This window comes from Elaeis guineensis, chromosome 16, assembly GCF_000442705.2.
Source record: "Elaeis guineensis isolate ETL-2024a chromosome 16, EG11, whole genome shotgun sequence".
NCBI classification, from domain to species: domain Eukaryota; kingdom Viridiplantae; phylum Streptophyta; class Magnoliopsida; order Arecales; family Arecaceae; genus Elaeis; species Elaeis guineensis.
Window position 1 is genome coordinate 37,240,889 of NC_026008.2, and position 25,606 is coordinate 37,266,494.

Here is a 25,606-nt window from a genome sequence, read left to right on the forward strand (position 1 = left end):
GATATGCCAATAAAATTGCAAATGTTAAAACCTAGACACTATGAAAATCTCAATGGGCTAATCTATGTCCGGTAGTGCTAAATAACCACTCATCCCACCCCCACAAACTTAGGGATTTTACACCAAGTATTACTAGGTACACACATCTTGCCAGATATTTGAGTTTTAAGAACAACAAAGAAACAAATTGAATTTTTTCATGACACTTCTTGCGCATGGTCACATGATATGGAACTATGTGAAACCATAAAATATTGGTAGTAATGTGTACGACCCTTAAATGAATGTGTAAGCAAAATTGGGAAATGCCCTGTAACTTTATCATGAAATTTGAGAATATTTATGTTGTTACTATGTACACATAGTTTCATAATAGTTGTATAATTTTACTTTCCATGACAATTACTCACAACCAAAAAGACAATAATTAATATAAATATAGAGGATGATTAATGATCCTTGTTCTTAATACAAATAAAAAAAATCATGTTCATATTTTTAGAACATGTCTATGCAATAGAGAAATAAAAATTTGTTAATATGTGAAAAATAAATTGATAGAAATAGACTAACCAGCAGATGTCATGGATACCATGTGAAATAATCATTTGACTTCAAAAGCTTAAGCTCTTAGGGAATTGATCAATAATGTAAGTGAACATCAACCTCCCCTGCCTCCACCCCACACCCCCCCCCCCTCCTGCTTCCTCAACCCACTACACACATGGAGGGATAAATGAGATGAGCCACAAAATGAGTCAACATGACAATGGGGTTAATCCAATAAACAACTGACTAGGAAGTAATTTGAACCTATGAGCTACAAAAACTTTTGCTACAAGGATAGGGGAAAAGGACAAGGAGTTTTATACATTATTGCTGACATGCCTCTTGACATATATTAGCATGTATACAACCATATATGACAATTTAACAACCCTGCCTTCAAACCAGCCTTATCTACACACAAACATATCCTTGTTACGATAACTTATAGCAGCCGAACAACTCTTGTCAACATTTACAGACTTGCAGATATTCTGTGACAGTGTGCAACATCTCAAAGTGCGTGTAATCCACCAGTTCCTGATTGACATGGGCATGATATATCAATTCAGTACTCTCAATATGAAATAAGTGTTCTGCAAGTAAACACGCTTCCAAAAAGCATGGGGCTTAGCATTTATTTTTGGATGGTATAAGAAGGGTGGAGGGTTTTGTGTGATGTAAGATACGACAACACAAAAGGATACATGGATACTTTCCACATTCAGAACAGAAATTTCAGAATGCCCAATCTGATTTCAGCTTGAACAAATAAGGAAACAAATTATAAAATAGTATAGGACTTTAAGGAAAAAAAGAACAAAATGAACGAAGAAGGGAATCTTGTCATTTTCAACAATTTTTATTGGTATCTGACAGTTGTATAACTTATAGCTCTTGTTACCATGAAATGAAAGACAACAGGGAAAAAAAAAAAAAAAAGATTAATGACTTACAATGCTACTGCCAGAAAATAGGAAGAATTAAAAATTCAGAGAGGAGTAAGAGATAGGAAGGGGGAAGTGAAACTACGAGTCGCTATATTACTTGTTCTTCAACCATGGTTTACAATTCTTGTCATATATTGTTTTTGGGTGAAAAAAATCCTTTTTTTCCCTTGACTCTTGGGTTACCCTATGTGGCTCTATGACAGCAAAGATAATTCTTCAATGGCCCACCGCAAATTTACAAAATGACCCTTGGATGCAGTCAACAATCCTTGACACTCTGACTCCCTTGATGACAATTAGGTGCTTACATTACATGTATCATGCAATGCTTGCAGTGGCATCCTGAAATAGGAACTGTCACTACTCCCTGCACAGCACACCTTAGCACTTCATATTAACTCAGACAAAGTAATTTAATGATGCCACATAGCTAGACCCTCCATGACTCATCAAAGATAATAATCAAAGTAGATATCCATAAAGATGAGTACCAACCATATGAGGTTACAATCTTATTGATCATAATCTGTGCATCAGATCTAGATATAATGCATAATATAGCATAAAACAAAGTCATGGCAAAAGTCTTCAAATGTGAAAAGGTTGCAAAAACAGTATTCTGCATTATCTATATTCCACTCGGCATGTCTCTAAAACTCTTGAAACTATACATAGATTTTATAACTGCCTGATGTTGAGCCATACTCTACAAAACATGGCAAGGATAAGCCAGTACAGAATGAGGATCAGCCTATCATGTAATATTGTACCGTCAATTGCCATCCGCATAGTAGCAGCCACAATCCTTCTATCAAGGTTTACCGCACCATCTTTGAAATCTCTCTAGAGTATTGCTCTAGTAACCTGCTTCTCCCTTCCTACCTCCCTCCCTCCCCACTTCTTAGTTCCAGTCCCCATTAAATTCTCTCCCAGATCTAATCCAAATTGAATTAACTAAGATCCACACAACTTCCAATTTGGCAAACATCAAAGCAGAATTCAACAACATCCAAAAGAAAGAGTATGCCACCAGTATATCACAATCATATTCATGAAAGATTGTATCCAAATTGGCACATGATGACAACATGCAGAACGATAACTCTGGTAAGCAAGAGATGAGTTTTGTCAGCAAGACGATTCAAGATTGAGAAACTCAGCTATAGAGCATCATTAGTAACTAGTTTCTCACAGTGGTTATCAAAAATGGAAGTAGAGGTTTCTGAAAACCAGCAAACATACAGCTTGCTCCAAACAAGCTCAATTGGTATAACACTCATATTCCCCTCTCCTGCGATTCCAGCCCACTGCATCAATCGGCAATAGCTCAATGCCAGACTGTCATTCCACCAAGGCTTGTGAAGCGAAGTATAAATCATTCTTCCCAAGATCCAGTTAACATAAAAGCGTACCCACGATGATTTCTTCAATTAACTTCACCAAATTCATGTTAACCTCGAATCAAGTTGGCTTTCATATTCTAATAACTCAATGAAAAATAACGGTTTTACAACAACAGGAACAGATTAAATCATATAAACAAAAACATCATTGTTTGCAAATCAAAAACCATTCCTTTACCAATCCAATTGACAATAAATTGCACCTGTGATGATTCCCAGGCCAACCTCACCAAATTATCTGAACCTCAAATCTACAACAATAAGTTTGGTTTTTTCTTCCACCATTCAATCAAAATTCGGGTTTTGTTGCAAAAGGGAACAGATTAACGCACAGGGATCATAGAAAAATCAAAAGAACATCAAAGAGACGCATACAATTAGCCTTTAAGAAAAGGAGGAGAGGATCGGAACCTCGAGGAACTCCTCAGCGTAGGCCTGGGCGAGCTGGGCCTTGACTTGGTCCATCAGAGCCTCCGTCGAGGGGCCCGACGAGCCGCTCGATGGCGCCGGAGACGAGAAAGGATCCATCGCTCGCTAGTTTTCTCGTGGACTTTGTTGGAGGAGGGAGCGAGGGAAAACCCTAGTGGTCCGCAGGCGGCGCATATTGGTGCTAGTCAAGGATCATGTTTGTAGGGATTGCAACCACCATTAGGTGGGTCCCAAAACTTGGCCTGGCCTGAGCCAATTTGGGGTGAGATTGGGTCAGTTCAGGTTAGATATTTTGAGCTGGATTTCAAACAGGTTAGGTATGGGTTTGAGCTTTTGCCTGACTTGAGCCAAAATATAGCATTTTATTGGCTTGGGTCAAGTTGAATCAGTTTATATTATATATGTCTGGCTAAGTTTTTTTTCTTTATAAATGGTTAACGTCATATATTCAATTGATACCAAGGTTGGATTTCACTTTTCCATTGTTACTTATTGACTAGATTTTATCCAATGCAATGCATGTAAGTCTAATATTTGTGGAGACTTGGAAAGCCTCTCTCTTATAATGTGGATCGCTATCGAGGTATATTTTTTTTTTATTAAAAAATTAATATTATTTAAAAAAGCATAATTATTATGTAAAGACTTAATTTTCATGAAGTCGTTATTTTGTGCTGTCCAACTCTTAAGAGTAACACATCCACCATGATCCTTGATTGTATCACAATTACAAAAAGATTTTTAATCCTCCAATTTATTGTGAATTAGATTTACATCCCAATAATGTCCAATCCTCTTCTTCTGCATTGAGCAAATCACCAATCAAAAAAGAAACTAAGTGACCAACTAATTGCATGCATGCATGTGTGCGTGCATGAGTTGGTTACTGTTGGGTGGATGTCTAGTCAGGACACCACCTTCCAAGATCCTTTCAGTACCACGCGATGCAGCAGGAAGAAAGAAGAAAAAAAATAAAAGAAAAAATAATCAAAATATGTGGATCAGCCATAAAAGGGCTCGCTTCCACGGGGCATGCAAACTTCACTATGAAAAAAAAAATTTACAAGAAGAGACCTCATCCTCATCCCTTGTACATCCAATTCTCTCTCACTAGAAGTTCCCATCACAAAAGCTCTCTCTCTCTTGGAAGACCCCCTGAACCCCTGAAGTGCCTGGCGACCGCTGTCCAGGAGCCTCCTGCTCCTTCTCTCTCAACGCTTCTGCCTCTTTCTTCTTTCGGGTTCCGTACGGCTCGTACGGTGCGAAAAACCGAATCACTCTACCTCTGTTCCATGTACAGGACTTTTATAGGCCTTAATCACTACTTAGATCATGATTAGGACTCCTTAATCAACCAAAAAATGTCCCAGACCGTCGGATCAAGACCGGGAGTCACTTGGACCCTTCGATCGCGCTCCGGTCCACAGAATAGTGCCGTGGACCGCGAGAAATGCGTGGAAAATGCATACGCAGTCCACAGGCCCACCCGTGGATCGCCCGGTCCACGGTGGACCGGAGAACAGGGCCCAGGCAGGGCGCCTGGGCCTGGGCCGGCCCGCTCCCGCGCACCCGCCTAGGCCGCGTGCCCACCTGGGCCGCGGGCTTGGGTCGCGCATCCCGCGTGCCTGGGTCGCGCGTCCCGCACGCCGCTGTCTGCGGCAGCGCCGCTGCCGGCGGTCCTCCGCCGCCTCGAATCTCGTACCGACTTCAAAAGCTCGTATCTCCTCCATCCGAGCTCCATTTCGGGTGATCTTGATCTCGTTGGACTCCGTTTTTCGCCGCGAACCTCGCTGTGGGTTCAATCTCGAGGTGTCAAATCCTAACAGTTACAATATAGTTGAGTTTATTTGGTTCCATATATTTTTTTAATGAAAATCAATTATAGATCTTTCAAATGATATAAAAATGAACAATATGGGACTATCATGAAGAAGATAAACGTCGATGACAAGAAGGATGATAATCAGTTTATACTCGAACTAGAGATTTTGGCAATTTAAGAAAAGTAGATTTGGGTTGAATTCAAATTATACTACTTTCAGTTAATTCTAACCACGATATAATTGGGATTAGGGTCAGCTCTCAATCAATAGTTCAACAGGGGCTTGTCTGTAGCTCAATATGGGGCTGTTTCTCTAACATGGGCCTGTCTATAACAGTATCAGAGGCTAGACATCATGCTATGTTTTTCAAAAGCTCGAGACCTTACGCTATAACAATCATTAATTACGTCTTAGCTTTGTATTCAGACCTATAGTGGGAGCAATTAAAAGAACTAGACTCACAAAATGGCAAGTTCTCATATACACTTTAGTTGGTAATTATATATATATATATTGTTTGGTAGATATTGCAGAGTCTCCTCGTAAGGGAGGAGTATTTGGTATCTACATTTAGACATATCATGGAAGGTTTATTTCTTGCAATGCCACCTAGATCTTGAATGGGAATGCAATTTCTAAAAGAAGCACTTGCTAACCCAACCTAACCCAAATGCATACATATATTGCACACTCTTTCAGAGCAGTATACTTCTTGCTGTGTTTTCTTTTAGTGACTCTCAAGTTGTTGTGACTTGTGAGAGTGCTCTCATTTCCACAATTATCAACTCCATGCTATATTTGAATATTCTAAGATGATTGTTTGAGTTAGAATTTAGAAGCATTGCTTTAGTTATCTAAAGATATCTCATATTGATGGACAGCATGGCTTCATGCTCACTTTCTAGGTAGGTTTTTATTCAATCATAAATTATTCATAATCATGGACTTATCCTCCTGAATTACTTCATTTCTTGCAATTTTGTTGTACCATTTTATGTGACCAGCAATTGGTATGCCTACAGGCTTTTAATAAAACAATTTAGGGAGAAAAAAAAAACTGTTAAGTGAACATCTAGCTATATCACCAACTTAAAATTTAAGCAAAAGGAGAATCTGAGGGTCCAATGTTGTCCTTTCAAAAAGTGGAGATATATATGGTGGTAGTGCCACCATTCAAATGAAACTTGGGACCTCTTCCGTCAATGATAATAATAATAATAATAATGAAACCCGGGACCTTTCCAAAGAGAGGTGTGCCAACCGATTGGGACAAGTCTAGCCGGCAAAAAGCTTGTTGTAGATTCTTGAAAAGTTAATTTCATAAAATGGAGGACAGAAACTTAAAAAAAAAAAATCGCATAGGTTTGTTTACTAATTAATTCCATCCTTGTTCTAAAAAACAATTTAGCTAGATATTTGTGTCAACTTTATTGGATACTCTTTCACCATAACTTTTTTGGGACAAATAATTTTGGTGCATCAAGATTTGAGTTGTTCAAGTCATTGAAATGATAATTTTTAACAACGTCCCTGCTACATCATTTTCACAAGACGTGGTGCTGGGCTTTCCTGCTTCCGATCTTTGCATCAAAGAGATAAATGAAAAAGGTCCTCCTTTGCCATTTAGAAAGTTAAATGAAAGATCGTTTCTCTACTAAACAGAACTAAAACGTCATCTTTCTTCTCGATTTTGGATGGAGAAAAATCTTTAATTTTTCATGTGAGTATCATAACCTATTTCTCAAAGCTATCCTAAAATTTATGCGTTATTTTTTATGACAATTATATATTGATATTAACCATATTGTGACTAACATATTCTTCAAGCAAAGTGAAATATCTTTAGTTTGCACTAATTACTAGCTAGGTGCAGTTGCTAGATATGAGATGTTATATTATAGTGGTAGTTTCAGCAATTAGATAGATCATGCCCATCTTGTTCATTTATATACAAAATCGAATAAGCATATCTTAAGTTGATACAAAAATGAGATCTCTAATAGCTAGAGACAAGAGATTTATAGGAGAAAACATAAATGGACGATCTTTCTTTCTAGCTTCCAAAAATAAAGGTACATAAATAGTCATTTGATCTCCATAAAAATCCGTATTGGGACCCTTACAAAATAATAGGTTTAAATAAATAACACGCCTTCTACTAAAATATGTTAGAAGACCTGTATACCTAATCTATGGAAGGTAGGTACCCTGTTCATAATAACATTTTGAAATATATTCCAGTGTGACTTTCCCTCTATCTATCTAACGAACTCAATATGTACCATCCATCGTGTGTTGCATTTGCACGTTGCTTCTCACTTCACTCTTTACTATCAGCATTTTTTTTTTTTTTGAGCAAAATGGTGGGAGAACCCCACCCCACCTTTCATTGATGGTACTCTCCATCAACATGGACCACAAAAATTGTAATTTAAGCGATCAAGTTTATTTCATTATTCAAACAACTGTTAAGTAGGTTGGCACCTTTTATCCTTTTTTTTTTTTGATACAGAGTTCACACCTTTAATTACTTTAAAGACTTGTCTGTGAAGGAGGTCAAGGCTCAAATCCTAGGCCTCGCTCAGAAAAGATTTACTTCATTGCTCAAACCCTCCAATCTAAACTGGTATGGCTTTTGTGTGCGTGTGTGAGAGAGAGAGAGAGATCACCAGATCTTTCTTGAGTTTCAAATGATTTACTAGATAGTCGCAAAGGCGAACCTTTGCACAGGCTTGTATATTAATTAATGTTGTTTCAGATATTCTTGCCCGTGAGAGGACTCTACCTAGCCAACAAGGCTAGTTTAGTTTCCGCTGGCATGGTTGCTACTTAGACCCCATTGATTGTCTCAAGTAACGGGCCAGGTGCCATAAGATGCAACCTAGTCATATTTAAATTGCCATACGTTTCAAATTTGCTTGGCAGCTGCCGCAGCACCCTGGTGTAGGTTGTAACAATCCACTCGCCAGTGGCAACTTGTATTTGTCGGCAGTTGAGCTGATCCGCTTCTTAAGAACCATAAGAGTCCATTCATAATATGAAGATCTATACAGATATGTATTTAGTCCCACATCGATTATTTATTGAAAAGATTTTAGATATTCATGTAGGATCAAAAAATCTAAATAATAAATTCCGACTAGCTATTTTGGGTGAGGTACTGAATTGTTACAAATGATATCAAAGCTGATCCAAGTCATAACTTACATGGACTAAAGGATACCGCAGTATGGGCTAGCTCATTAGAGCTAACCACGAGCTGATAATAGTATTTATAAATAGATACATGGATGTGGATCTTTAGTCTGGTGATGATCTCAAGACTTCAACAGAGAGAGTATGTCAGGATCCGTATGAGATTTGGATTGTTACACAGCCATATCAAACTCCAATGGATGATGTCAAGGGACTTTTAACTTATAGCTGTAATATGATTTTTATAAACACTATTCATGAGATACTGCATAAATGCATGTTTCACTTAATTCAATTTAATTATCAACACCATGTGCTTCAACTTCAAAGATAATGCATTGTTTTTTACTCTAATTTATTTCTTAGACTATCGTATATCGAACCCAATATCCGGATGTATATCGAACCCAATATCCGGATCGAGCACATAATGGCCGCATACTCCTTAGAGTAAGATCCTAAAGATCGACCACATAATGGCTGCATACTCCTTAGAGTAAGATCCTAAAAAATATGCCAGGTCTACTTTTTTTTTCTCAATTTATTAATATCTTATATCAATATTTATTCAAAAATAAATTAAATAAATATTCTCTAAGATCCTATGCTCCTCACTGCTCGTCTTAAGTCCTATAGAATCTTCTAAATTTGAAAAGAAAATAAAAGAAATGAAGAGATGAGCTTTACAGGCTCAATAAGTTATCAATATCTATAAGAGATCAAGCACAATTAATTTTCAAGATATAACAACTTAACAATAATATATAACAATATAATTTTTTTTTAAAAATATGCCATACACATCAATAAAAGCCAAAAATCTTCTCTCAATCTTTGGTGACTATGGCCACGATCAGCTCCGTGATAAGGTCCAAAAGAGACTTACCTCTAAATAGCAAATACATGATGTATCATCGTGTACCAATGATCAACCCCAATTGGCTAGGCCCAAAGTAAACTAGCTTTAATTCATACGACCATGATTAGCTCCATTACAAAGCAAAGAGACTAGTTCTGAAATATATACATACAATATATCAGTGTGTGCCAGTGATCAGTCAAGACTAACTAAACCCGAAAGAACTAGCTTTGTTAGCAATTAACCCTGATTAGCCACACATCAGAAACATGCTTCTTCCAAACCTAGTCAGTCGAAGCTGATCACTGACAGAACTAGTTCTTTTAGACCTAGCCAGTTGAGATTAATTGTTGGCACACACTGATGCGTCGTGTGTATATATTTCAGAACTAATTTTTTTGGCTTATCATGAGGTTAATAATGGCCGTGTAAATTAGAGCTAGTTTTTTTCCGACCTAACCAGTCGGGGTTGATCGCTGGCACATGTTGATGCATCATATTTTTGTTATTCGAAACTAGTCTCTTTCGGATTTTGTCATAAAGCTGATCGTGACCGTAATTGCCAAAGACTGAGATATGATTTTTGGCTTTTTGCTAATGTACATCGCATATGTTGAAAGAAAATTATATTGTTATATATTACTGTTAAATAGTTATATTTTAAAAAATAATTATATTTAATCTCTTAAAGATATTGATAATTTATTGAGCCTATAAAGCTCGCTCTCTCGTTTATATATTTTTGTTCTAGATTTGGAAGATTCTATAGGACTTGGGACCGAGCAAATGAAGAGCATAGGATCTTAGAGAATATTTGTTTAGCTATTTTTAAATAAATATTGATCTGAATTATGTTGAGAAATTGATGACATATATTTTATTTGAATAAATAAAATTAAAGATTTATTTTTACTATCGCTGCCTGAGTTGGATTGATGAATCGAGAAAAAGACAGACTTGGTATATTCTTTAGGGTCTTATGCTAAAGAATGTGCGGCTATCACATATCCAATCTGGATGCTGGATCCTGTGCATGACACAGGCAAATAATGTTTTGTTATTAATTGAAATTTTCAGGCATCATTAAGTACTGCTTTTATATATTGAGCAAGTGAAATCTATGAAATTTCAATAATACTTCAATAATTGTTATGAAGCCGCCAATAAATCGTATATTTAAGATATTGTCTCACTCAATAAATTTTGGGAGAAGTCTATCACTTCCTCCCATTTTTGTATCAAAAAACTTTAAGACATTGTCAGGGGTAACAGCAGGCCGGTTGGTAAATTCTCATGGTGTTGATACAAATTGAAGAACTGGATCCAAGTCATGCATTCATCACAATTAATGATCTTAATGAATAATTGATGGGCCAGCATTGCCTACTAAACAAGATTTTTATCGCTACGAATACTGCTATTACTCCTCAACTCAAAATACAACAAAAAGTTTTTCATTTTTCTCCCTTCTAATTGCTTTCTTTTCTTTCTTTTTGACAAATACATCAAAGCCAATGGTAATCTAGCATCCTACTTACTCTTTATCTATCACTGTATTTTTTCTTCCAACTATGCTTAAGGGTCATACTTATTAGAACTTTATCACAATAGGTGGTTTAACGCTCATAATTCTAAATTTATTCTTCATTCTGGTCTCTCTCTCTCTCTCTCTCGTCTAAAATGAAGTGGGCTAAAGTCAACCTTCTGGGCTATTATTCGTTAGCTTACAGCCCACCAAGGAAGTTCCAATCAATGCAACTCATAACGTCCAAAGCTTACAACAGTGGGTGTCAGCCATCCGTACCATGAAGGGGGGTTAAAAGGAAGATTACAGTTCTGAAACTTGCTGGCTATCTTGGTGTTTCTTACCTGATCCTCTGGCAGCACAGTGCAATAAATTAACGGCCAACCTTTTATTCTTTCCTTTAATTATTGCTCCAACCCCTAAGTACCCAGTTCAGAACTGCAATAAAATAACCCACTTCCAAAGCTCGTTGGCTATGGCGATATAGCCCAGAGACAGCTGGGAACCCCTCTACCTTTTTTATTTTTTTTTAAGACCGTAACAGCAGCAGCAACAGCAGGCGATATATGCGCTGTCCTTGCAAGCCTAACAGTAGCACAGAGGAGGATTGCTTCCATTGTGGGTGGTAGCAGTAAAGATTATAAATAATACTGCCCTTCATATATATTTGGTTCCGTCAGGGGGGAGAAAGGGACTCAACAACGGTTTTCTCAGGAATGGCCTGTGCCTATATCTTTAAAGGCCAGCAGGGGGGCTTTCCTTTCTTGTTATATGATCCCTTTGCTTTTTTTATTGGTTGGATTGTTGGAGCATTAGTAGGTTGTGATATACTACAGTAGAAGGTGGTATGTTGTAGTTGGTATGTGCATAGACCGTATGTCTGAAATCTGAATCTAGTGGGTCAAAACGAATGGTTAATTTTAAGTGTCATTTTGTCACCTATATTAAGGTCTGCAACTTGCAAGTAATTAACAACGCTGGATGATGGTGATTAAAACGAGAGAGAGAGAGAGAGAGAGTTCCAAGTGGGGTGCTGAGAAAGGCAAGGGGGAGGATTATAAGGCTGAGGTAAAGATGGTGTGGATGTTTAGAGTGTGGTCCTAAGTCTACACACATATATTAAATAGGACATGATAACATACAATAATGATCATACGACTGTATTAATGGAAGACAAGGTCCTCTCATCTGAATAAATAAGGTGATAGCTAGGGTGTGGCTACAATGATGATAGGTTCTCTCTCTCTCTCTCTCTTTGTCTCTCTCTGTGATATACTGCCACGGCTACAGTCGCACCCATATCTTCTATGATCACTTCATAGAGATGCAGATGAGATGGACAAGTGGTAGTGAGGTTTGGCCAATAGAAAGGTGATCACATGACCAGCACTACTATATACTCACATTCTTAAGGACTGGTGTTTGGTCCTTTGGAATAGTCCATTTGATCAGTTGGCAAAAACTCCCACATGAGACATGCTTATTAATTTAGCAGTGAAACCGCTAGCTAATGTGGTGGAGGGTAAACTTTGCTGGTCGAAATTATTTGGTGCAGAAGACTTACTGTTAACCATTATTATTAAGAGAGAGATGATGTAAAGGTAAACGCTCTTTGGTGTATGAATGAGACTGGTCGCTATCGCACCTGACTGGTTTGGAGTGGCGGTCCCGGCCCCTACCCTACTACCTCTTCTCTCCCAATTGATTTCTTGTATGTGGAAGGCTCACAAAGTTGTCATTTGCTTGTAACAGTTGGTCTCTTCCTTGAAAACATGTGCATGCTTTGTACGATGACACATTATAGTTGCAGAATAAGCCAACTCATTGGTCACTTTCTTCAAGGTGATCCCCTCCATGGGACCATCCAAAAGAATTTCCTGTCTTGATGGCACATATCACTAGGATCACCATGCGAGGAATGAATATGTTTGAGGCCGATGGACCAGATTCTTTGAAAACCATTCTTTTTTTTTTTTTTTTTTTTGGGAGAGGGGTGGGGGTGGTAAAACTAGATTTATTATACTAATCTAGTAAAAATATGTCCGTATGAATCAAAAAATAAAAAATATAAAAAATCAAAAAAAAATATCCGATGTAGTAGCCTGAAAAGTAGTTCTCATATGATCAACCACATGTATCACCATCCAATTAGCAACACTGTTGTCCATAAAAAAATACTATGCATCTTTAGCTCAAAATGTAATGATACATCTACCATACTTGCATACTGTATAACAAATTCTTTTATAGTTAACTATAAATATTTTGCATTTGATTAGCTATTAAACGTGAGGTATGTACATCCTTGATCGTGTTGACTTGAATTTTGCCGCTATAGTTGACAAAAGCAACAGTTTTCCTCCTCAACATTTTTGTGAAGTTTGGTAGGTGCAATTTTGCTTTTAACCAAGTGGACGCAAAGTTAGTTGTGATTCATTTACCTCCTTAAGTGCATGACATTCACTTTTTATATACGATACCTGCAGATATAGAGCAAGTGTTATGAATCTTTTTTCCCTTTTTGGCTGATATAGCTTCCTAAACTACTTGGCCTCTCAAAGACTGTCATTATATGTTGATGTAATATTTAGGTCAAGATTCTCTTCATTAAAATTCATCTTGCGGTTTCAATTTGACTTCAAGAGTTTATGTTGGCAATGCATATATAAGCATGCTAGGAAACACCAATTCTGAAGCCATAGTTTTCTTGGGCACCTCTTCCTCTGTAATAATATTTTTTGATATAAATGAGGGTTGGTGCATGCCTTAATTAATTGCCAGCACCACATAGTAAGCAATTCAAAACTTCAATGTATAGCGCACATGAAGGAAACCGAAGTTCTAAGAAATCTAAGCCTGTAACTTAGAGAAATTCGTATTGTATGTGTTCTTAATTAAATTTAAATAAAATATACCCACTGTGATACCCAAAAGGAATCCAGTGTGCACAATTTATTGCCAATCGATACAATAACGAAGAAAGCTTCACTCTAAAGTTGAGAAAATTTACTAAAATTAATTAAACACTGGTCCAGAATGCATAACAATAATTGCTATTGTTGCGGCCAATCCCCTCATCGTCTGATCGTCGGGAACGAGCGCCTGCAAAAGAAGTCCGCACTGACCGGAGGTGACTCCGATGGGGATCCTCCGACGGTCAAGTCAGAAAGGAGACTCAGCAACAGTAGAAAAGAATTAAGGAACTCAACGAGAGAGGGTGAGAGCGAGAGCTAGAGAGAAAGAGTTCAAGGGTTTCAAAAAGACCTTCTCAGCATTGTTGCCTTCTCCGATTTATAGTGGAGCGCGGCATGGCACCGTCATTAATGGTGCAGATAATGGAAGAATTGTCATATCGTCGAGGACTGTCAGGGTTACCGTGAGTTTGTCAAATCACCGTGGGGCTGTCAAATCGCTAGGGTTGACCCATGCCTTAAGTGGGATAATGCCCCAAGGCGGCTGTGCCGCACGCTATTGTCAGGTTTGACAGTCTCCCGCAGTCGTACGACGTTCAAAGGAGCCAACCGACTATAGGTCGGCGGCTGGTTGAGGGGCGTCGGATGGAAACCCGGGGTCCCTCCGTCGGTCAGTCGGGCGCGTCGGTGGAGTTGGGTATCGGGCTCCATAGTTCGGCCGATCGAGGGCGAAGAGGATCTGTCCGACCGACGTATACTCGGTCGGTCGGTGACGGCAGCTGTCGGTCGGCAGAGTCGGTCGCTGGTCATGTAGGCCTCACGGCGAGTCGGTGTGAGGGGGACCGATCGGTGTATCCCAACAGCTATCATCTTAATTAAAAATCTTGGGCATTGCTTAGGCTTTTTGAATGCACTAGAAAGTTCCATCCAAAGAACTTTTATTGATATTGGTCGTGGCTTAAATTTTCATCACTTGTTGTACGTCTACATTTAAGGTCAGAAATCTATCTGGACTTTTCTCGCTATTGATTGATAATTGCTAGTAATCCTCCATTTGCTAGAACTAATAAGTTCATGCAGAACTCAAAATTTCAAATCATTTTGAGCTAAATCTCTATTTCTAGCAACAGTAACAAGTTGATATGCAGTGACTCAGGTAGATCAAATGGATGCATATAGCTAATAATAGTTTCACAAGAATAAATTAATTGTACCACTAAAGTTAAAGCATAAAATGATAATAGCTAGAAACACACAAGGCAGAAAAATTCTTTATAACAAGTTATTGGAGTTACGGTAGCTATGCAAACATGGTTGTGGGAGTCCTCAGAAAAGAGGTGCATATGAATTAAGGAAACTTTTCTCCATATTGCTCTTAGTGTGCTCTTGCTCTTGGTCATAACTCTCCTGCCTATGCAAAGTCCACTATTCATTTAAATTTAAATTAGAACTGCTTCTTTTGTTACCGGGACCACGTACTTAGTGGTCTATTTTCAGATCTCTTTTTCATTGGAGGAGCCTCGTATGGTTGAAAACTTGAAATTGAGTTCTGACAAAAAATTGTCACTGCATTAAGATTATATGAAGCACTGAAAACTTGTTATTTGCAAATCTACTGACAAAAAATTTTCTATCTGTTAACTAAGTCAACTTTTTTATTAGTTCTGAACTACAGTTATTGATTGAGCGTATTTAAATTTATGATTGCCAATTTCTAAATGTTGCTGGACCATAAAAATTTTCTTTGGTGAGAAACTAGAAAAACTGACCCTTATTAATCATGTCAAAAATTGTAAACATGATTTCAGCATGCATTAGGCCCAAAAAAAAAAGGAATGAAAGGAGAAGAAAAGGAAGGCCATATTTTATAAAGCTCTTAATTAGCTAGGCTTCCTTATTTGTGCATTTAAAACAACAGGAAAAAAAAAAAAAAAAAAACCTCTACCTTTATCATCACTAAAATTTCTTTATTAATGCTATTTCTCGACCTTTTTAAAATTCTTCAAAAGATTATTTGTTTTGCCTTAGAGTTTTAAGATGAATGACAATCCATATAAATGTAAACATGATCTACATAAAATTTTGGCTCGAGACAATACTGGCATGTTCTTATTTTTTCATCAACTAATTTAAATGGCATACTTTCAGAATTGACCACTGGCTTATGATTTTCATAAAAAAACACTGGTTTCTTAAATTCTGATATAATAAATCTGTATTATGAGGGTTTGTAATTGTTCATACTTCTTGGTTACTTGAATTGTATAAACATGTCCTAGGACTCTCCTATTAGTTGGTATTGCCTATGACCTAATCTTATAGTATCTTTTCAGCCTCGAAGAATTACTAAAACAGATAGGGATTAGCATGTCCGTTGCCCACAAAAAGATAATTTCAAGAAGTTTTAAAAGAGCCTCAATTCACTATTAAACACACAAGAGAGAAAGAAACCCCTTTTAACATTGTTGCTAGATTTTAGTTTGAATAATCATAATTTCAAAAGTCAAAATATCAAGAATCCTCGTTGTTACCGCAAGCACAAAAATAGGATACATATAGATTCGTACAATCACATAAAATAGAGAAGAGAAAAAAAACAAACATAGGATTTACGTGGTTCGACTGAAATGCCTACATCCACGAGCAAGACACTGGAAAAAAATTTCACTATGATGAAAAGAGAGATACAATCACTCAGAACTCTCCAAAAAATTTCATTCAGATCGCAACGCGGGCTTTTCGGATCGGATCATAGTTCGAGCTCATAAAAAATATCCAAAATTCAAGCCACATTAATACTCATGATACAAGGTTAGAGATATAATCCCAATCAAAGTATATCGACACATCTTTTGTATTTTTTTGGGTTCTTTTCTTTGGGGGTGAGAAGATAGGCTATGCCTAGTACTTTCATTGATGAAATGAGAGAGTTGCAAAGAGAAATACAAGGAATGAAGAAGTCCAGCAACCAGGAAAGAAAAATACCCACATTACCAGATTACTAAGCAAACATAAAAACAACCTTAATAAAACAAACAGCGGGAAGAAGGATCAGGAACTTGCAGAACTGCAGTTTAACCTTCAACACTGATCTGGAGGAGCATTGACTAGGCCAGTAATTGAGTTAGAATATCACTTTATTCACCAACCCATCAGCTTGCAGGGATCGCTATTCAAAAAGACTAATATTTCGTAGTTGCCAAAGCCATCAACACATAACTGCTGCAAGCGAATGCCAGCCAAGTCCAGTTTCTTTTCATCCTTGGGCGGCCAGCCAAACTGAATCTGTACTAGAGAAACAGGTGGAGCTGTTATGCCTAATTTAGAAAGAAATAAGAAGCTGTTATACGTCAATGACATTTTAATCTCGTGTAGAATTAAACTTTAAAAGGATTATAATTTAATTTAATCAAACAACAGTACAATTATATCTCAGATATACCTAACAAGGATCGATGCCATCTAATAAAGTACTTGATTTCAGAAACAAACAATGATGAGAATGAATCAAGATAGTAATTGGATTCATAAAATAAATATTAAGCATAGACGGAATACGAATCCGTAACCTTCAGTAAACCTGAGTTATGATGCCATGTTAACCAATGATCAACTACTGATCCTAAAAACTTATGTTGACCGGAAAAGGATCGACAATATATATATATTAAGTTTCAGAAAGCAATATTTGCAACTGAAATTTTAAAGTTCTTGTTCTTTGATTCATCTTTTCTGGTCATTATCAATGCTGTGTTTATGGTGTGCGTTAAGAAAAGAATCCCTTGAACAGTGAAATGTCTGTAAATCCTTTATTCAAACTCTATATTCAAACTGGCTAGACCGCGACTCCTCACGGGTGTGGCACGTCAGCTACGAGGATTTTTCAACATCCGAGTGCTCACGTTGGATCTAGTCCAACTTCTATTGTCAAAATACACTACAACAGGATGAGGTGGTGGAGTACTACTCTATTAACTTTGATGCGGTAGCCGGTTTTCGGGGCATGTGATGCAAGTGGGATTAGAAGGTCATAGCCATGCGTAATTTCAAAGCTAGAAAACACATATAATATCCCTTAAACTAATGAGTCCTCCCACGCATTGACATGACCCATGAACTAACGTCACCCTCCTTCAGGCAGATGACATCTATTTTTTATGGTAAAATAGGAAATTTATGAAGCACCTACCCGGCTGCGACACACTCATAGTTTAATTTCAGTGTACATATATAACATTGAGTCTATCTGGATTTTTTAATCAATTCTTACATTAAAGTTTCCTTTTGATCTCTATCTAGGAGCCTTAGGCGTTCCTCTTGCGATCTTAGAAATTAATGCGGTGAATCTTTATATCTAATGAATCATTGATGGAAAAGACCTACGGGCCATCTTTACTTAATATAAGTAAATGTATAAACAAATCAATGAGCAACTTAAGTCTAAGGGTGTGGTCTTCTGTTCCTGAGGAACAAGTAAGTAGTCATGCATCATAAGTATGTAGTGAACGTGCCTAGGATACCCTGGATCTGGAAGGATCGATACTGTTAGTTTCCCACACATTAAATGATTAGTCAATAAAGTTATTACTATTATGATGCGGATTATTTTATGTTTTTGAAGCATAAATGATCATGTTATAACCCCTTCTTGTATGCGTGGCTCATGTAATGGACTAGAATGGGTGCATGACATGGATGTGTTTTATTGTGAAATAATAGAAGCAGCTGGCTGCAAGCATGCATGGGAACATATGTTGAGATCCTGGCCTACCTCTTAAAAGTTTATATTATAAATAATCAGGCAAGTTGTACATGCATCTAACTGCGGTGTAATCAAGCTAACTTATTTAATTTCAAGCCAAACTCGAGCTACTTATAAGCTGTCAGGATGTAAAAGCTGGCAGAATGTATATCTACTCCCCATTATATCCAACTATTGCTAATGTACCTTCTTCTCCTGCTTTTTCCCCAACTTGCTCTTCTCCTTCTCTTCTTTCATTTCCTTGTGTTGTTGGTTGGGTGTTCTTAGGCTGCTCTTTTTCTGGTTTTCCATCAATAGAAAGAAAATGATCTATTATATATACTTCAGCTAATTTTTAACATTATATCTTTATGTTCAATATTTAAAATTTATTATTTATATATAATTTATATTAATATTTAAAAATTATAATATAAAATTATTTTAATTTAAATAATTAAAATATTATATAATATATAATTTATTTATTTATTTTTATATCCAGTTTAATTAGGACTGGCAAAATATGATTCGATCCGTCAATCTGATCCGTGTTCGACCCGTCATAAACAGATTTGGGTTTAAGCTAAATAGATTCGGATCGTAAACGGATCGATCTATTTAATCTGTTTAATAATTGAGCCGGATATGATTTTTAGATATCTGACTCATTTAACCCGTTTGATCCGTTTAATATTTAGGTTGGGTTGAGTCAGATAATCCATTTAATTTATTTAACCTGTTTAATATGTTTCTAACCCATTTAACACGACCTGTTTAACCCATTTATAATCCGTTTAACCTGTTTAAAACCTGTTTAACCTGTTTCTGACCTATTTAACTTGATCCGTTTAATCTGTTTAACCGGTTTAACCTAATTTGACCTATTTAATAAGCGGATTAAATGGGTCGGATCGAGTTATCCGTTTAATAAACAGATCGGGTTCAAATTTGAATTTTTGATCCATTTAATAAATTGATCGGATTTGGGTTGATTATTTTTTGATCCGATCCGTTTATGATCCGATCCATTTATGATCGATCCGATCCATTTGCCACCCCTAAGTTTAATCAAGTTAAACTTAAGTGAGCCAGATCTAATTAACTAGCTCTTGATTTATTTAGTAGCCAAGTGCATCAAAGTCGAGCTAAATTTAGAATAAGAAAAGAGTTACGTATAAAGAGCTTGTACATTTGGCAATTCTACCCCAAACCCTCTATTAAAATAATTTTACTTCGCAAATAAGATTTTTTTTCCCTACCTTTATTTGAGACAATCGAGTACTAATGGTGTGCTACTTTTGCAAAATCTTGCATGTGATAACCATGATAGGATATTTTTAACAACAATGGGATGGCATACATGATCTGAACAAGGACACCTAATTTACTGCAATAGTATATAATAAAAGTACAGTAATGACGAAAGCTAAAATTGGAGGGACAGACTTTAATTTGATATGGTTGACGCCTGTAAGGAGCACTGCAAGCTGATTCGCAGAAAAGTAATCTTAAGAAATTCCACTTGAAGTTGGGACCACCAATGGTGCATGTCTTCAAGTGGTTCAGAATTTTAGTTTTAAGAGTGATATATAATCCTTAATTTGCATTTTAGAAGGGAAATATGCGATGAATCTTTTGAAATTTGGAGAGTGTGACGTCTTTGGCAGCTGGTATGGTTGGGCCAACTGTATGGAAGTGTGGAATAAGGCTTTGTGTCAGTTGGAAGAGTGATTAAGATTATTCTATGAAGGGATCTATGTATCTATTTTCAGAAGTCCACCACCAAGGACAACCCATGTTGAAGACTGCAAGATGGTGAGGTTTAAATTGAAAATTTATTTGCTATTAATTCTTTTCATCCGATCTTGCAATTGGTTTTCCACTTCCATCGGTCTTCCGAGTTACAGAAGGACATGAATGTTAGGCTCATTCTTTAATTATAAGTTTGGCTTGAGAGCAACATTTCTTCTACACACATTTGTTTGCAAAATAAAATTAATTTTACTTTTTTGAAATAAGGATTACTCAAAAATATACCATATATGCTGTTATTTTAAAGAATATGTTATATGTTAAAAGTAGTGGTAATAGAACAACTATTGGAATATCGATCATAGGATAAAAAAAATATAGTGTAAAGGATAAGAAAATATTTCTTAGGCCAGTGGAAGATATATCTTGTAATTTCATTGTGCTTCATATGCCTTTTCCTAACTTAGCAATATTGTAGCTTTTTTTTTTCAAAAATAGCAATTATAATTATCTTTTATAAAAGAGTTTATATATTCTGAGGTATAATTTTTGCATATTACAGAGTGTAGTATCGTTGCAAAATCATATTATCTATCTCGAAGACTAATGCTCTCGTTCATTCTAGAAATATGGTGAAATACTATTAACACACTATACGGTGCATCATGATGATGAAAAAGAACTATTCATTTTTTAGATAGATGATGTGCTGGCTATCCATGATGTTACTCGTGGAGAGAGATTTTTTTTTTTTTTTTTGATAGAGATAGAGAGAGACATGTTTCTTTATGAAAATATTGATAAGTTGATAGACGATCATTTCTCCTCCTTTTCGTTCCTCTTTCACTTTCTTACTTAGTTACTGGTGAGAGTCTCTAAGTCACTTGTCAGCATAACAACGCTACAACGCAAAGCACATGTTGCCCTTTGCACCGGGATCTCTTTGTCATGTCATTTGAGAGAGGAAAAGGGGGCTATCCTCATAGTACAAAACCCATGCCTTCCAAATTAAAGTCAAAAACACCTTCAAAAGCAAATCAAACAAACAATACCCATTTGCTTTACTGTGTCTTAAACTCTACCGGACTGCAAATTAAACAAACAATACTCATTGGCCCTTCAATTAAAAGAAGGAAAAAAAAAATCACTTGCCCTTTCGTGTCTTAAAACCTTCTCTCTCTCTCTCTCTCTCTCTCTCTCTCTCTCTCTCTCTCTCCCCTTACAAATTAAAGCAAACAGGATAACTCAAATAATGGGAAAAAGCAAAAAGCAGATCCCAATACACTTGCATAGAAATTTTCATATGTGTTACAATATCTCTGGTCTCATTTTTATTTCTTACTTTTTAATTTTAAATAAAAATCTAAAAATCAAGATAAAAAATATTTGATAGTATTATTTTATTATTTTTTATTTTTATAAATTATTTTTATTATTTCTAAAAAAAATTTCTTACTTTCAATATCTATAAAAATCAAAAACTCATATTTTTCATTATTTTAACAATACATCTAACACCATAGCAATGCTCTCACTACCATTGCAATAGTCACCTTCAACACCATCACCACCACGACGCCCTGATCACACCATATCATTCTTATCATCATCGCCATCTCCACTACAAAATTAGCATCCCTACCACTATCATCACTGCCATGGCCTTCACCACGCCATAGCCTCTATGGATATTATCTTATCTCTACTGTACCATTAATGCCTCTACTACCCCCATGTTGCTATCTTCATCGTATCACAGCTGTTGTCCTTGCACCAACACTGCCAATTAATACTTCCACTGTCATTGCTCCTACCATCGTCTCTAATACCATCGTTATATTTATACTTTTAGAATATCTACTATACAATACATATTTATATTTCAAAAATTTAAAAGAATAAAAAATTATTTTTTGTATTCTTGAAATTTAAAATAATGAAAGTGATGCGAAATGGCACCTAAACTTGTAGTTTCTCTCTATTTCACCTGTATAATTGTGTATTTTAGACATCCCATAAATTATACAATATTATCCTATCTTACAGGTTATACTTGTTTGGAGAAACATCTCATAGTTTATTCTGAAAAAATTATAAATAATTAAACATGTTCTACCAGATGGAAAGAATTTTGTCCGACACTGGCATATCAATTAGCAACCTCATATTGCCCATCACAACAACTGGACTTATCATCAACTCATATATAAAAAACCATATTGATGAAAAAGAAAGGCTCACACGAGCCCTACAGGTACCAGATAATTGGTGGACCACCTTCTTGCAAGGCTTCCTAGCTTACATTTCCTCTATCTCTCTCCCCCCCTCTCTCTCTCTCTATCCTTCTCTCCTGCGTCTTCCCGTTTGATTAACCAGAAGCTAACTACTCCCACCCTTATTCAAGGAACCTTCTAGGGCAGTCAGATTGGCAGAACAAAAACACAAAACATGGTACCCATGTATCTTTTCCTCTTTCTGTACTCTCAATGTTTTGATAGTGTTCAACCCAATCTCTGAGCCTTCTCCTTCCTCCCCAGCCCCTTGATCTATCTCTCTTGGGACCCAGAGATCTCCGGAGGAAATTACAAATAAAAAGAGACAGACACAAGCCACATCAGGTTAAGAAGAGAAGTACCAGAATAGTTGTTCCTAAAAGTCTCATCTCTAAGAACTTAAACAGTTCTCGAGTGAAATGGAGTTAGCCCATGGAAGAGGAGACAGGTATCACTACTGTAGGAGAGAAGACCAAGAGGGGGCATCCAAGAACCCTTCCTTCACTCCCTCCTCCTCTTCCTCCTCCTCCTTCTCCCTTACTGGGCTCCCTCATGCCGAGGCCGCTGCCCGTCCGATCGAGACCGAGCACATGTTCGACAAGGTGGTGACGCCGAGCGACGTCGGGAAGCTGAACCGTCTCGTGATCCCAAAGCAGTACGCGGAGAAGTACTTCCCTCTAGACCCATCCATGGCCGACAAGGGCCTATCACTGTGCTTTGAGGACCGCACCGGGAAGCCATGGCCCTTCCGTTACTCCTACTGGAACAGCAGCCAGAGCTATGTCATGACCAAGGGATGGAGCCGCTTCGTCAAGGACAAGCGGCTCGATGCAGGCGACACCGTCTCCTTCAGCCGTGGTGTCGGTGAGGCCAGCCGTGGCCGCCTCTTCATCGACTGGCGGCGCCGCCACAACTCCCCCCACCACCACCTCCTGCCGCTCCCCAACCCGGCGGCGATGCAATTACCCTTCACTACCACCATCACTCCATTCGCCGGGCTCTTCGCCCCTCCGGTACCTGCCATGTGGAATTCTCCAAGCCCCAGCATTGGTGGTGATGGCAGCTCGTACGTCTATTTTCGATCGGTTTGCCCACCGCCGCATGTCCGGGTGCAAGTCGGGGATGGTGGAGTGGTGGGGGTGCCGATGGTTTTGGACTCAGTGCCGGTCATCCATGGCGCAGCCGAGACCAAGCGACTCCGGCTCTTTGGTGTCAACCTGGAGTGCTCCGAGCCGGAGGACCTCAGCGACAACCGAAGGCTGCCTCTGATGCAGCCTAAGCCTCCTCCATCTCCTCTCCAGTGGAGAATTGGGACTGTTGGGGCTCTGGAGTCTACTGTAGTGTCCACAGGAAACAAGCTTCAGTGATCCATGGATCTCCACTAATAATTCAGAGGCAAGGAAGAAAGGAGGAGAAGAAAGAAGTTTGATATTCTTACTCTTATTATTTACTCCACCTTGTGCTTACTGGAATGAAAGGTTTCAGGATTTTGTCATTTCCCTTATCTGTTTTCATTATCTTTTGGAGCATAAAGAATAATAATTTGAGCATTGCGAAAGCGTTTGGGTGAGATAGGGAGTGAAGAGGGATGTATGTGAACTATAGTATTTCTATATATACTTCTGTTCCTTTCGTATTGAACCATTATTAAAATTGTATGTATATTTCCCCCAGATGCTCTACTTATGATATATAGTAGCCTTTTTCTTCTGCCCTACCTTTCATATGCTTTAAGCTATTGATATTTTTAGTATACGAAGTTAAAGATAACCATTTCCTTATTTGGTCTTGGCTTCCATTTTCCTATTGCCATTGTAGCTTCATCCTTCCACTGGTAGCAAGATAGCATGCTTTGGATCGGATCGAGAGAGAATTGATGGAGTATTACAGGTGGGATTTAACCTTACTTTATTATTTTTTATATATGTTTGATCTTGGCCTCGTTTTGCTAGCTGTTGATTTATTACATTTATAATTGAGCTAAGAATCACTTTGTTCAAGAAACCTCACATTGCTTTGTTGTTTTCTTTTTTGTTTGTTTTTGGTAACTGAAACCTTGCTTGAAAAGGCCATCCTGCAAAGCTCGAGAGTTATGTATATTTGAACAAAGAAGAACTATCCATACTTACTGTGTTATGAAAAATTAATCGGGCTCTATGAGATATTATACCATTAAAGAGTCCTCTAGGAGTTGGTCAAAAAAAGATCGCTTTTAAAAAGAAAAAAAACTAAGCCGACACCTTTATATACTTTTATTAGATGCTAGTTAAGTGTAACGATTGCGAGGTAAGCCGGTGGATGGACTTGCAACTGACTTTAAGTGTTGTCCATAATGTGCCAGGAGGGTATACGATCTAAGTATATATCTTAGTCTTTCTTATCTAACAATAAAAGAAGGAAGATGAGAAATAGATGGGAAACTGTATAAAGAATAAAGAGTGCAATAGAAAATATTTAAGTAAAATTGTAACTAAACATTTTTGTCCAAAAGACTCACTTCATAGATAGGATTTTCATTTCTATTGTACTTTTATTGTCCTCATCTTCTATATAGTGTGGGTTATGCCATGGTCTTATAGACAACATAATGTAGCTTACAAGATGAAGTAAACTAATTTTTCCCCCTCAAGAAAGAAAAAGGGGTGGAGAAGGGCTTGCTTCATTACTTCATAAGTTGTTATGTCTTCAATGGCAAACACATTAACTTAAATGTTAGTTTTTTGAATTTTTGAAGTATGAAAAGAAGCCTTCTCTGAACATTAAAAGGCAGCATGGAGCTCCAAACGGTGATCAACTTCTAAAATCAAGAATTGTTACAGAAAATAAGAGCACAGAAACTAATGTTATTTTTTCTAAACTTTGGATTCCTTGTGTACAGAGTTCATTTTTTTTTTTTTAAAAAAAAAGGAGTAAAGACCATATTGGTTTGCTTGCTGTGTGTGATGCACCTTTTTCTATCAAATCCTCGAATTTCTCAAAGCTACTTGAGTTTTTCCTCTTGTTATAATGAGTAATATTTGCTGAGAACAACGGAGAGTTCAAGTCCAACCAGGAGAAAGATCTGACATACAAGTGGAACTGAATTTAACATTTAAGCCCAATCATTTGTATCTATCCTTCTACTTCTCACTAATTATTTTATATGCAACTAAATCTCGCATGTGATCCCCAACATTCTCCCTCTTCAAGTGGGAG

The 25,606-nt window shown here is 37.2% G+C and overlaps 2 protein-coding genes across 3 annotated transcripts in view; one reads left to right on the forward strand and one right to left on the reverse strand.

Moving 5' to 3' along the window:
- Positions 1 to 3,593, reverse strand: part of LOC105059547 (mitochondrial import inner membrane translocase subunit Tim13) — a 4,719-nt gene extending 1,126 nt beyond the window's left edge. The window contains exon 1 of one of the 2 annotated variants that reach the window (XR_012137547.1): positions 3,311 to 3,593. Coding sequence is in view for 1 of the 2 variants with exons in the window: in XM_010942875.4 (XP_010941177.1) it covers positions 3,311 to 3,427 (117 nt within the window). In the remaining variant the exon portion in view is untranslated. The remainder of the gene's footprint in view (positions 1 to 3,310) is intronic. The other variant, XM_010942875.4, reaches the window with a different exon arrangement.
- An 18,804-nt stretch (positions 3,594 to 22,397) lies between these two features.
- On the forward strand, positions 22,398 to 24,121 carry LOC105059548 (B3 domain-containing protein Os03g0120900). Its single transcript, XM_010942876.4, has one exon. It carries the CDS (start codon positions 22,831 to 22,833, stop codon positions 23,776 to 23,778), a length of 948 nt encoding a protein of 315 aa, XP_010941178.1. The 5' UTR covers positions 22,398 to 22,830; the 3' UTR covers positions 23,779 to 24,121.
- The last annotated feature ends 1,485 nt before the right edge of the window (positions 24,122 to 25,606 follow it).

What these genes read in the sequence shown, in the direction of transcription:
- LOC105059548 (XM_010942876.4), top strand. Translation starts at nt 22,831, where the DNA reads ATGGAGTTAGCCCATGGAAGAGGAGACAGGTATCACTACTGTAGGAGA.